A 13,861-nucleotide genomic window follows, 5' to 3' on the forward strand; every position below is an offset into this window, starting at 1 on the left:
CGCTGGTCTTTCGTATCCCAACCACAAAGTAGGATACGGGTTTTCCTCCGTTTAGGTTTCTCAGCCACATTCTTATGGATTCCTCGTCTGTAAGTCGGCGATGGAAACGGTACCGTCGGTCACAATAACAATCCCTTTTTGTTTTGGGTGCATCTTTCACTGTTGTTGAAGCCACAAATTCGGTCACGTCGGTCGTGACGGCGTTACCAGCTGTAACCGCTGGATGAGAGCAGTGCAGAGCGGCGGCCGTGAGCTAGCCAGTGGGGCACGCTCACATGCACTAAAAGCACACACAGAGGGAGAGTGACTTCATTCTCTGCTCAGGTAGATATTACTCCTCTATATCTCTACATAGTAAATAAAGTAGTTGTTTGATGCTATATTAACGCTCTGGATATCGTATAGAGAACCTTTAAACAAATCTGCCTTACAGCGTTTCTAAGTTTTTATTAATAAACACTAAGGCAATTAGTGAATAATAATATTTACCAAAATGTTGAAAAGTAAGACATGCATGCAAAAGGGAGGTAGAAAACAAACCAAAATGTGAGCGCTTCTGGGTAAATCAACATGAAAAGTTGTTTTTGTGCCTTAAACTGTACAAAACACAAAACTAAGTCATTATCGCAAGAATGCCTACTTGTTAGCCCAAAATTAGCTCTAATGATCTGCCAGAGGCTGGGTTTTATATGGTGCAAAGCACTAGAGGGTGGAGGATAGTTTTGCACAGAACACTTGTTTTCAGTTAAAACAGCTCACACTGTTAAAAAATAAATCTAATACAACGAAGCCAAACTAGCTGGCTACATCCTGTCATTTAATGTCCTGAAGCTCTGCTCGCTGGCCAGCTGTGGCAGCCGGCTTTTATTCACAAGATTTAAGGATTCAATGATTTCATTCATCACACGCACACCAAAAAATAAGTTAATTTTATGAAGTAACTATAGTTCAAGTATAATCCCAAGTATACTAATATCAAAGCACTAGTAGTATACTTGTAAGTGTACTACGTCAATACTTCTTGGGACTAAATTGGCCCACTTTTTAGTTTATAAAAGTACTTTAAATGTAAGAGTAGTAAACTTTGAGTATACAACTAGTTTACATCCAAGTTGTATTTCGTACTGCAACTATAATATGAACTATACTACAAGTTAACTTATAGGTATACTGTTAGATTACTAGTTATATACTTGTAGCCCACTTTTTAGTTTATGAAAGTACACTTTAAAGTATACTCTCAGTAATAGTTTTATACTGCAAGTATAAGTTTTCTTTACGATAACTTATAATACTTAGCCAAATGTACTTATACTTTTCTGTATACGCCAAGTATACTTGGACCTTTCTACTTGCCAAGTACATTTAGATTTTTCTGTATACTTGTCAGTATAAGCTAAGGATACTTACGTATCATTTTGTTAAGTATATCGCTGATAAGTAAACTGAAAGCATACTCTAATATACCAGTAGCACACTCAAACAAACTTCTTTTTTGTAATGGAGGGAATGTATGATATCATGTAAAGTGACAAGCTTCACAAGACAAAAGCAACAACTATATTTACTTGAAGGCTGTTCAGCTGAATTAAAACATGCACTGAGCTGACAAGTGGAGAATCTGACTTACTTGTTCTAAATCGGATGGTTAGTGGGCAGACTGAAGAGAGTTTGAGATGAAGCAGAAGTCCAGTTTTCTTTTCATTTCTTCGTAGATTTATTTGTTGTGGTGTGCTTTAAGATAGAGGACACATACAACATCGCTGAGGTCAAAAAACAGAACAAAAGGAGGAAGAGAGCAGCTGTTTGTTAAAGGTGAAGTGATTGCACTTGAGGGGGGCGTTTCCTTTCCTTTCCTGCTTCAGGTGTGATCATGTGACCTGTGATTGGCCAAACTCTCCCTTCAAGGGCTAGATGTTTTAAAGCCTGAAAACATAGCCAAGAGGAGGCGCAGAAGTTTAGTTTTCTCTGCCTACTGAAGTACTGTACTTAAGTAAAAATGTCAGGTATTTGCACTTGAGTGTTTCCATTTCATGCTACTTCATACTTCTACTGCACTACATTTCAGAGATATTGAACTTATTACCACACTATATTTAACTGACAGCTAGTTACTCTCCACCTCTAGCAACTATAACAGTAAAATTCTGCTTAGACATTAATCTGTCAATAATAATAATCCCAAAAATTATAATAATAAAAACATCAATTTAAGGGGAATTTTTCTGCAGAATGAATACTTTTTAAGTATATTTTCTAATAATTATGTACTTTTACTTAAAGGCAGGGTTGCTGATGTTATCCAGTATCCACTATTTGTTATATTGGTTGAAATGGTCTTTACACCCCGACAGCGATCCATCACTGATGGGTTCTGAAAAAGGACCGTCAAAAAGAGCTGTCATCTGTAGCTGCTGTAATCCTGTAAAAACGTCTACCAATCACTGCCTCGCGGTCCGCTTGGAAAGAACCAATCAGATGCCTCCCTCCAAAACATTGGAGCCATGGAATCACGTCACCAGCTGTGTGTCTCAAATACTCGCTGCCTTGATAACCCAGCTAGCTATACACACGGACCTCAGAGAGATGTGCCGAGGCTTTTCAGGTTGGGTAGAATCTAATGCTATGTTATCTCTGTTGATCCAGTTAGTTTTGCTTGCGTCTGTGGCTGCAGGAGTGTTTGCGTGCCAATTTGTTTCATATGTGGCAACGGGGTGTTGAAATGAGCCGTGGATGGGATCACACCAGCCAAAACAAAAACAGACGTCCCGGGCCGTAATGGAAATTTCAAAGGAGAACATACTGGCTTTATTTTACATGTTTCCTTAATGTCTGATGACATATCATGGTGATTTTATGATTTATTACAGTAAATGTAAATTAAATATTGGCCCTTTAAGTAAAGGATCTGAATACCTCCTCCAACACTGCTTTTTTCCCCCAACAAGTTTGGAGTTACCATACCTACCCCACCACTTACACTCATGCAAATTGAGTACCAACTCTCACCTCTGCAGGGTGCCATAGTTCTGCATGGACGCCTATTCAGGTCAATCAGCCCAGCATGCAGGATAACTGTGTCCCATCTCATCTGCTCTCTGACATATTGGACCGATACGACCTAAACGCTGATGCGACTCTGTTATCTAACATCAGGATGTTCCAGCTGTTATCTGCTGTGCTGGATGGATCTCTTCCCATTCAGGAAACTGACCTAATGATTTACGAATATATATTGGTCAGTCGAGACGGATGGACGGATGCATTAAGAGCTGCCGTGACCACAGTCATTATGGTGCTGCACATGAGGGGAAATAGACAGTGTTTAGTTCACTCATGACTGTTTCTTTAGAAAAGAAAAGACCATTGAAGAACTAAGTGGAGAGTGTATCAAACGACTCGACACGAAAATAATAGGCAGATTAATTAATGTGTGTAAATGATCATTAGTTGCAGCCCGAGCTTAATACATGGCTAGTTCAAGACACGGAGACCACTTGTGCAGAATTTAGCAACATTTTTATTTAGAAAAATAAATAATAACAACACAAAACATTTTGTACAAAGGAAACAAAATCAACATAAAACCATCACTTCATTAAAGCAGAATTTAAATTTCATATATATACTGTATATATATATATAATATTCTATATTTGTTTGGTCATAAAACATTTTGTACATTCATTGATGGGACAAATGAGCAACGGTGGGAATACATCAACCTTTGTTGCCTCGTTAACTAAGATTTCAATCTTTAATTTGACTGTTCTATCATTTAAAAGAAGAGTTATTACAATCATAGTCAATGATGCAGAAGTCTGAGGAATGTCAAAGGGGAACTGCAATGTACAGAAGTGGAGCAAAAAGAGCTTCGGAAATGAAAAGAACGTTACACAAAGCTAAGTTGCTGTTCTGTACATCTGTCAGTGATGAGATCTATAATAATAACAATCCTGAAACACACTCAGTCACAGTAAAGTCGTTTAGTAAACTGTCATCTGTATCTCTAAAAGTAGATTTTACAGCAAGGTATGGCATCAAGAGGAATGTAAAGTACAGTACTGAGTCCAGTTCTTCAGTGCGGACACACTCACACTCACACTCACACTCACACTCACACTCACATACTGGGTGATGTACTGTGGTGTTGGGACACATAATCTGTGGTGCTGCATGCCACCAGGGATGGAAAACTCAATGACAAAGAGCCAGAGGGGAAACAATCTGACGGTATCCTGTTGGTGTGTGTGCGTATGTGTGTCTGATTACCCAGTTTATAAGTAAAACACCTCATATTAAAACTGCATTAAGTGTTATTTTGACAACTAGAGGGAAGAAAGACTGGAATGGGCAGTCGATTTCTCCTGGCTAACATATCAGTACATATTAGCAGTGTTTCCGACAGGCTGAATTTAAATGAAATTTGCGATGGTTTCGTGTGCTGGTGTGAAGCTCTATCATTTTCTGCAGCATTGCATTAGTGAGGTCATTTTTAAAGTTTTTGCATTTTTAAATAAACGCACCGCCCCAGAAGACATTTCAGTCAATCTGAACTTTCAGCAGATTTCCACGAGGACTATTTTTCAAATACTAAATACAAAAATACACAAAAGAAAAAAATATATTTTAGTCTACACTGTCATTTTTGCTCTGGCTTCGTTCACCAACTAGGGTGACCAGGTGTCCCACCTTACAAGGGACTGCAAAGCATTTTTATCCCACATATGTCCCACATTTTCATCGGCTCTAGTTTTCACAAGTCAAACCACTGCAGGACAGACGCTTTTTTAAAATCTGGCTTTTATCCAATGGCTGTGAAGAAAGCAAGGAATGCTGTTATCACGGGGCTGCGTTTGCTGTCAAACTGCACACACGTGGGTCAAGTGCAGGTTAACCTTTCACCGTCTTTGCTACGCTACGCCCAACGGGGGAAAAAATGAGAGTCACCGCAAAGTCACAAGCTATATAGCCTTAGGCGGAATATGAGGGAAACTACCACAAAGAAAAAGGAAGAGCAGCTACAACAAAGACTGTGAAACTACTTATAAGTAGATACTCAGAGTTTTTTTGTGAAGTTTGCCAGTTATTTGTCAATTTCACTCAGGGAGAATATGACGTGAAGCAACACAGTTCATGTGAAACGTATAAACAAACGGAAACATATATTTCCGCAGGCGGAAATCTGCTGAGGTCCGTCCGAATATTACCCACCCCACACGAATGTTCCGCAGGGGTGAGCAAGCATTCATAAGAACCCACGAAATCAGTTTTTATAAATTTCTGTGCGAATTTTTCAGACAAAATATCCATGCTTGGTGTAAAATAGCTTTAAAGTGACTTAAATTTGTATATAGTTGGAAAGTAGGGTGTTGATTCTCAGTGGGATCAGTAGTGCCACCAGTTCCAGGAGTCATTTGATTCAATATTAATATAGAAAATACTGCTTAATGCATTTTTAATATCAGTATTTATATGACAAAAAAACAAAACACCTGAGGGTTGGGTATTGAGAATTGGTTCCGAGTTGGAAATAATTTCATATTAAGAGAAAGAGATTAGTTAAAAAAGCATTATGCAAGTATGGACCTACTGCGCTTCATGGCTCATTTACTCATTTGTCATTTTTGACGACCCCAGTAGGAATATTCAGAATCAGCTAATGGTTTGTCACTGGTAATGTTTTAACACATTCAATTTATGTATGGCAAGATAAAAAATAATTAAATTTGACCTTGAAACCAAAAAGAATAAAAAAAACAAAAACATATTTTGGTTTCTTCTACTCAAATATTATGAATCTAATCTAATCGATACCCAACTCAAGAGATTTAACTTTTCACATTGTGTTTTTAAGGCTAATTTGTTGCCTCCGGCTCCGAGGTAAACCGTCTCCCAACCACCGTGATATGTCAGAAGAAGTTAAACCCACATCTATATGTGCAAATACCTACACATGTATTTAAATTAACTGGGCATTCACACTCACATACTCACAAAATAAACCAAAACAAAAACAAAGCGCATGCTCTGGGTTTTGAGTTACCATAACTAGCAAACAGCATGCTGGAACAGAATAGTCCCACGGAGGGAAATATTGAAACACACACACACACAAACACACTGTTGTTCATCTGTTTATGGTAATGCTATTGTCTCCAGCCTGGCTATGTCAAGGGGCTCCTTGGCAACCGGGCTGTGCGTTTTGGTCAATTTGAGGTTGCCATGGAAACCCGGGGGACTGTGCAGTATAGACGGGCTGGATATGGAGGTTACAATGACGGATGCGGTTGTCTTACACGCAGTCCTTGGCTTAGACTCCTCCATCACGTTGTCCAGCTGCGTAGGCGGAGGTAGAGAGAGAGAGAGAGAGAGAGAGAGAGAGAGAGAGAAAGAGAGAGAGAGAGAGAGAGAGGGATGTTAAGGTATCATGACTATACGACTCCACATGTCGAATGTGAGTAGGTGGCTGGATGTTTGTGTGAAAGAAAAATGCAGCGAGGTGGAGAGAATGAAGTTGTATCAACTGTTGCTCTGATCTGGATCAATACAACTGTCCTCCGCTTAACCTGCCAGCGCAAGACATGAAACAGTCACAATCAAAGGCATTGATTGGCTGGATTGATGAATGGCTTTCCCACAGTGCCCTTGATGGAGTGGGACTGTATCACGTGGTTGACCCTGTGAGATCAATAGCTCTGCACTAGTGGAGCAAAGTACTCCAACTGAGCATGTTTAAGTAGTTTTAAAAAGGATAATTCTGTTCTGATTAGGGATGTCAATCGATTAAAATATTTATTTGCGATTGATCACAAATTAATCACATTTTCTATCTGTTCAAAATGTACTTTAAAGGGAGATTTGTCAAGTATTTAATACTCTTATCAACATGGGAGTGGGCAAATATGCTGCTTTATGCAAATGTAAGTATATATTTATTATTGGAAATCAATTAACAACACAAAATAATGACAAACATTGTCCAGAAACCCTCACAGGTACTGCATTTAACATAAAAAATATGCTCAAATCGTAACATGGCAAACTGCAGCCCAACAGGCAACAACAGCTGTCAGTGTGTCAGTGTGCTGACTTGACTATGACTTACCCCAAAACTGAATGTGATTATCATAAAGTGGGCATGTCTGTAAAGGGGAGTCTCGTGGGTACCCATAGAACCCGTTTACATTCACATATCTTGAGGTCAGAGGTCAAGGGACCCCTTTGAAAATGGTCATGTCTGTTTTTCTTCGCCAAAATTTAGCGTAAGTTTGGAGCGTTATTTGGTCTCCTTCGCCACAAGCTAGTATGACATGATTGGTACAGATGGATTCAGTAGGTTTTTCTAGTTTCATATGATACCAGTGTCTATTTTAATTGATTGACAGCCCTAATACATACTCATAAATGGAGTAAAATTGACCATGTATAGAAATGGCAAAGTTCTGGATTTGACTTTTGGTGTTCTGGCAGTAAACGTATTTGTATTACAAATCTTAATGATTTCTCTGTGAAAGTAAGTCTTTGTGTTTACAAGAGCAGCTCGGGTGATTCTTACAGTACAATAGAACAGTCAGTCTGTAGGGTCAGTCAATCAATCTGAACAGCTTTTGAAATGAAGGCATTGTTAAGTCAAGTCAGCAGAGGGAATCCAAAACCACTAACACAATCAATCGATTGCAGAGACATGGGGTTTGGGTGTGAAAGTATGAGCAGAGGATAAAAGGTTACGTTTTTGAATTGATTAATATTGATGTCAGACCAGCGGGAAATGAATGAAACTGGACAGGACTGAAAACAAGATTGATTAGATTGACTAGAATGAGCAGGGGAAAACAAGGAAGCACTAAAGACATATGCCAACCATTTCACATCACTTAACTTTTAAAACAGCTTGGTCAGCTGCACAGACATATTTTAAATGTGGTAAAATCATTGAGCAGTGTTGTAGAATGGGTGACATGCCCGTTTAAATAGCCGTAAAACACAAATGACTAAAACACCTGGGCAGAAAAGTTTGAGGCTAGTGCAGCTTTTTATTATAAACAAATCCCTCGAAAAGACCAAAAACAATCAGTTTATCATACTGACAGACTGGAGTTCTACGTATAAGCTAAATCAGGCTTTTTCTACTCAGACTATAGTTGTTAGTAGGATAAATTTGTTGCAGATTTAATTCTTTTATGGGATCTGTTGACTTTCTATGACGGAGTATTAGGGCCACATTGAGGAAAAAAAAAAATCAAGAATAAATATAAATAAATAAATAAATAATTTCGAGAATAAAGTCATAGGTTTTACGAGAAAACAAGTTGTAATATTATGAAAATAAAGTCAGAAGTTTAAGAGAAAAAAGTCGTAATATTATGAGAATAAAGTCATAACATTATAAAGTAGTAATTTGACGTGTTATTTTAGAGGGGAAATAGAGCAGCGTGCCGCCTGTGTGAAAATGAGGAACATGGAGCATCTTGTTAAGTTATACTTTAGTTTAGGTTTCACAAATAACTAAATCTTTTGGCACATCAGCACCACATTATCGTAAGTATCAGGACCTTGAAAAGATTGAGCAAGAAACTGTGTTTATTCCGAAGAAAGAACCACACGGACCTGGGGGAAATTGCCTCTTTTGTGGAGGAGGAAATTATTTTTATTCTTGTAATATTAAAAAAAAAAAAATTTCTTGAAATAGTATGATTTTATTCTCATTAAATCACAACTTTTTTCTTGTAATATTATGACTTTATTCTCTAAAATCTCAGATTTTTTTTCCCCCCAATGTGGCCCTAATACTCCGTCGTAGTTTTCTGACACACACACACACAAAAAACAGACGCCACATCTACTGCACAGAGCAAGAGGTGGACGATCGGTGGGCTCTTACAGTAGCAGGCAGATGACTGGTTGGCTTCAGGCTGATGTCCGACATGGAGATGTCTTCAGGCTCTGTCAGAGTCTGAACAGTGCGCACATAAACACAGCCATTTAGTGTTATTTATGATCAAAAGATCTCTTGTGCTATTTGAGCCACTAGGTCACATTCTTAGTAAAAACAGAGCGACTCCAAATTGGGATTTAACCACAGACCTTTCAGATAAAAGAGTAGCTCTCTTTAAAAGTATGTCATGTTGTTTTCTTCCAACAGTAACCAGCTTGTGCTAGTTACCATCATATTTGCCAATAGCAACCGGATTAGCATTAGCACTGAAAATGGGGCACCAACAATCTCATGGTGTTCATGAAACCCACGGTGTTATAAAAAGTAGTACAAATTCATAGTTCAACATTTTGGGAAATTTGTCCTACCAGCCGGGGGCATGACAAATAAACAACATGAAAATGCGAAACACCCGCCTCAGAATATTATATGACTGGGGCTTTTATTGTGAAAGGTACGAGCGGAAGGAGTGGCTCTGGTCTTTGCTGCATTTGTCAAGGTTGAAAGGAGGTGGAAATATGTGATAAAAGTACATTTTCCACATTGATGACATTGTTCACAAGAGTACAAGTAGTGATTACAGACAAAGGTAAACGTGTATATCCTCCACTCTGTGCAGAGATGGAAGCAGATGGAGGTCAAGAGACTCCTCGACAATCACTCCTTCGTCTGCAACAAGTGCAGTACGTTGAATCGCGGGGTCGCGTCATGAAAGCTGTGGATTACGTCTGAAACTCCCAGATTATTGGATTAGTCTTTGGACCCTCTGTAATAGAGTCCTGCATGGCAGTACGCCTGTATAGTATGTGTGTGGGCTACTTGTGATTTTTCTGTGAGCTAAGATGATTACTGAGAGACGGAAATGCTCCATATATTGGATGCCCCACATAGAAGGACCTGCCACGGGCCATCGGTCTGACGGCGCGATGCTTAGGACGCCGCAAACATTCGCCATGAAGCACCGAGTATTGGCTTTTATGTGAAAATGCTAACAATTAAATTTCAATCAGTTTCTTCATCCTTTAAACCTTAACTTCACATAATGTACATCACTTTGATACAGCTCACTAATAATTGTCCTTCTCTCCTATTGGCTATCCACAATATACTTCATTGCTGAAACTCAACTTGGTATAATTTAAAGCCCCGTCAGCCAGCTTTACTTCCTGATTTTTGGTTAACGTTCTTTCTCAAACAGAGAATGAGGGCGTGGTTAATAGTCAGACATAATTCATTACCATGGCAACCAAATTTCATTTCTCAACCCAGTTTAGATGAATTTACTGTTTATCAGACGACAAATGAGACAAGAATCAGCACAACACACCGACTCTCTCTCACTCGCTCTCTTCTTTACCATTTCCTCCTGGTGAGGCGGCCGTCTGGCTGCTGCTGCACCGCCGCATGCCGGCCACAGCGCACCAGAGGACGGATAGACATGTTGCAGAGGTTTGCCGTTTGAAATGCAGTTTCGGGATATTTTGGACGCTCTCGCCTCAGCTTCCAGCACCGACACTGCACTGTGATTTGTGTTTGGGACTTTTCTCTTGTTTCCTTTTGGGCTGAAAATTGTGCGCTCCACGGTGTAACCTCCGAAACGGCGTCGGCTGCTTTCCGTTAATTAATCACCAGGAGGAGGAGACGGTGTAGAAGAGAGCGAGGGAGAGAGACAGTCAGTGTGTTATTTCGTGTAATCCACTGCGTTGATTGCACCCATTCACGACACACACAAATGCCGTTGTGAAAATAAACACACTAAACTAAGGTGGAGGAAACTTAAAAATAAGATGAAACTCCTCAGTTAGCTAATGCAACAAGTCTAGCTAACTAAACCTAACTAACTAACTAACTAACTAGAAAGACAAACTGACAGATAAACACATTTATCGGTTTGCTGCTCAGACTCAAACGAGCATCAACGCGCCTTTGTGGAGGATGACCTATGACCTGCAGCTTCTACTATAGTCATACGTCATATTCACATTTTACCAACAACCTTCTTTTTTAACTTTGAGCACAAAATTAAGTTATTTGTCAACATTCTTTTGGCATACAGTGCGGCTAATCAATTTAGGCAGGAAATGACTCCAATAAATATGAAATATCATAGAAGTGCCAAAAAACACCAGAGGGGGGGGCATTAACAGGAGCAACTGGCCACCACACAAGTGATACACACTGTTTAATCTATCAAACCACATTAAAAGACAAAGGTGATCATTCAAGTCACCCAGCCAGTGAATGAGCAAGTGATTGTGAGGCAGAGCTGGCGCCCATCAGCTGATGATCAGCAAGACTTCCAAACTAACGTTACACTCTGTTTAATAGCTCTAACGGGTCTTAAACTGCCTGGGAAGAAACAGTTCACTTGGTTGTTCACATGAGAAGTGACAGAAATAGTTGTGCAAAGAATGAAAAAAAGAGAGCTTGAAAGAAAAGTTCAAACCCAGCATACATCCGTTGGATTGTCGGTTTCGTCAAGTTACAGAAATGGTCAGACACAGACCCCCCTATCCGACTATCAGACAACCAGTTCTGAGTGGTCGGACTACACGTCTTACAAAGTAGTTTTTATTCGGAACAAGCAATACCTGACTCTGAGATACCCCTAAATGTTACACACAATATAAAAAAACGTACAGAAAGACTGATCAAATAGGCAATTGAGCGTGTTAACCAGACTCCATTTGATACTGACAGACTGGGATCACAAAGTCGAACCAAACAGTTACGGGGGAGCAAAGTAACATGACCACATCAGATTACACGCCGAGGGATCCTGGATTATGAAAGGGCTGCGAACGACGTGACCTCATAACTCGCCATGAAATACCGAACATAAACATAACGTCTATTGACTTTAACAGGACTCCAAAACAACATGACCTCACTTCTCAAATTCGGGAGGAGAGGATTAAGATCGGCCTTGACGTAATGACAAAACAGAAGCAAAACCTCCCCATCAAAAACATCATGAAACTAATGTGAGAAGAGTCACACTGAGCCCTAAATGACACTCAGTCTGATGACACCTAAACTAATAAAGCTCAGTTTAACGCATACGAGTGCACATTAAAGTGTGTGACCAGGCCCCAGTACTCACTGTGATCTGTGAGAGGTGACATATGGCCGGGTCAGTTGGGTTGTGGGCGGCAGTTCTCTCAAACTCTCCTGTGTGGTGACCTCTCACCTTTGTCCTCTGGCTGGCATGGCGCACCTGTTTGACATCACCGGACAACTGACGAATGGCAGGCGTCCGAGATGAGCAGTCCTCCTCCGTGTCTGAGAAGTGGGCCTTTGAGGCAACACACGGACAAAAAAAATCATAACACACGAGACTAAAATCAGCAATTTGTAATTCAAAGCATTTGCCATTGGAAGTGTAAGACATAGACATACCAGATTAGATATGAGGTACACTCACTGATTCGCTCTCAGACAGGGAGGAGTTGCGGGGCTTGCTAGGGCCTTTGCTCTCCGATTGGCTGGTGAGGGTTGATCGGCGCGTGGACCGGAAACTGCTGCTGCTGTAACGGCCTCTGCCGGTAATGCACAGCAAGGCCCCGAGGTAGGGAATATACCTGCTGAGCGCCGACCTGAGGGAGAGAGAACCGATTTTATTATATGGTAGTGAAGTGTGGGATATTCCTGGATGCCGAGCTGAAGTTCACTTTTTAATTAGGATTTCAAAAAGAGCAAATTCTCTCACAGTTCACACAGTGAATGACAGAATGTAAATATAGATAGATGGATTCACAAAACTGTGAAAGAAAAGTAAAAGATAGGTAGAGTGGGGTCACATTTTCTGACAACAGCCGTCAGAAATGGTGACCTTATGTGTTGCTGGCTCTCTGTTGTCACAGATTTCAGTGTAACACTGGCACTACACTGCCGCCCGCCCGGCTCGGAGGAGGCTCGGAGTAGAGCCGCTAATCCTTTGCGTCGAAAGGGGCCAGCTGAGGCGGTTCGGGCATCTGATCAGGATGCCTCCTGGACGCCTCACTTTAGAGGTTTTCTGGGCACGTCCAACTGGAAAGAGGCCCCGGGGTAGACCCAGAACACTCTGGAGATATTATATATCTCGTCTAACCTCGGGGTCCCCCAGGAACAGCTGGAAAACGTTGCTGGAGAGAGGGACGTCTGGAGTTCCCTGCTAAATCTACTGCCCCCGCGACCCGGCCCCGGATCAGCGGAAGAAAATGGATGGATGGATGGACCGGCACTTCACTTCAGTCTTTAGCGCCCGGCAGACTCTTTTCCACTTCAAACACTGCTATGGGGAATATAGCTAACGTTGTTGTACGTGATCAGACATGATACAGCCTGATCACGTACAAGACATCCATCTAGTGTTGCGTTGGTGCGAAACCAACACTAAACTATAAATCAAAACCTGGACTATCATTAATAGTGTCAAGAATAAATCCATCTGAACAGTACACATACCATATACTAGAGCCAAAGAAAAAGAAAAGTACACCAACCAGCTACATCTTTTCATTAGAGGCAGGTGGAACTTAAATGACTAAAATGCACATCAACAAATTCAACAGAGAAAACTCAGCTCTGCCAACAACAAATAGAGAACGAGCAATACCAAGAATTTAACACACTCTCTCAGACCAAAATAAAATTCAGGATTAACTTGTGAAGAGAACTAAGCAGCAGAATGTCACAGCCTCGGGGAAAACACATGAAACTTTACTGAGATATTTCAAAATCGGCAACATGTTTTCTTCTGTGGTTCTCACTATTACCATCATAGTTGATGTTTTATATTTTTCAAAGATTTCTTTGTAACTTCTTTTGTTTTTCTTGATTTGTCTTCATAATATTGTGGTTGTATAGTGTACAAATGTTATTATACTTACATTGTAAATCTCAGTCGAACTGTTTCGACAACTTAATTCTGGTCACACAAAT

At 40.3% G+C, this 13,861-nt stretch overlaps 1 protein-coding gene across 3 annotated transcripts in view; it reads right to left on the reverse strand.

Moving 5' to 3' along the window:
• Positions 1 to 3,508: 3,508 nt before the first annotated feature.
• LOC119478920 (melanopsin-A-like) overlaps positions 3,509 to 13,861 on the reverse strand; it is a 36,002-nt gene continuing 25,649 nt past the window's right edge. For 2 of the 3 annotated variants that reach the window (XM_037753996.1, XM_037753994.1), the window contains exons 8-11: positions 12,363 to 12,534; positions 12,042 to 12,233; positions 8,885 to 8,956; positions 3,509 to 6,339 (exon numbers count right to left, since the gene is read on the reverse strand). In XM_037753996.1, the coding sequence (XP_037609924.1) occupies positions 6,139 to 6,339; positions 8,885 to 8,956; positions 12,042 to 12,233; positions 12,363 to 12,534 (637 nt within the window). In that variant the 3' untranslated portion in view covers positions 3,509 to 6,138. The remainder of the gene's footprint in view (positions 6,340 to 8,884; positions 8,957 to 12,041; positions 12,234 to 12,362; positions 12,535 to 13,861) is intronic. The other variant, XM_037753995.1, reaches the window with a different exon arrangement.

Source organism: Sebastes umbrosus, chromosome 20 (genome assembly GCF_015220745.1).
Source record: "Sebastes umbrosus isolate fSebUmb1 chromosome 20, fSebUmb1.pri, whole genome shotgun sequence".
In the NCBI taxonomy this organism is placed as follows: domain Eukaryota; kingdom Metazoa; phylum Chordata; class Actinopteri; order Perciformes; family Sebastidae; genus Sebastes; species Sebastes umbrosus.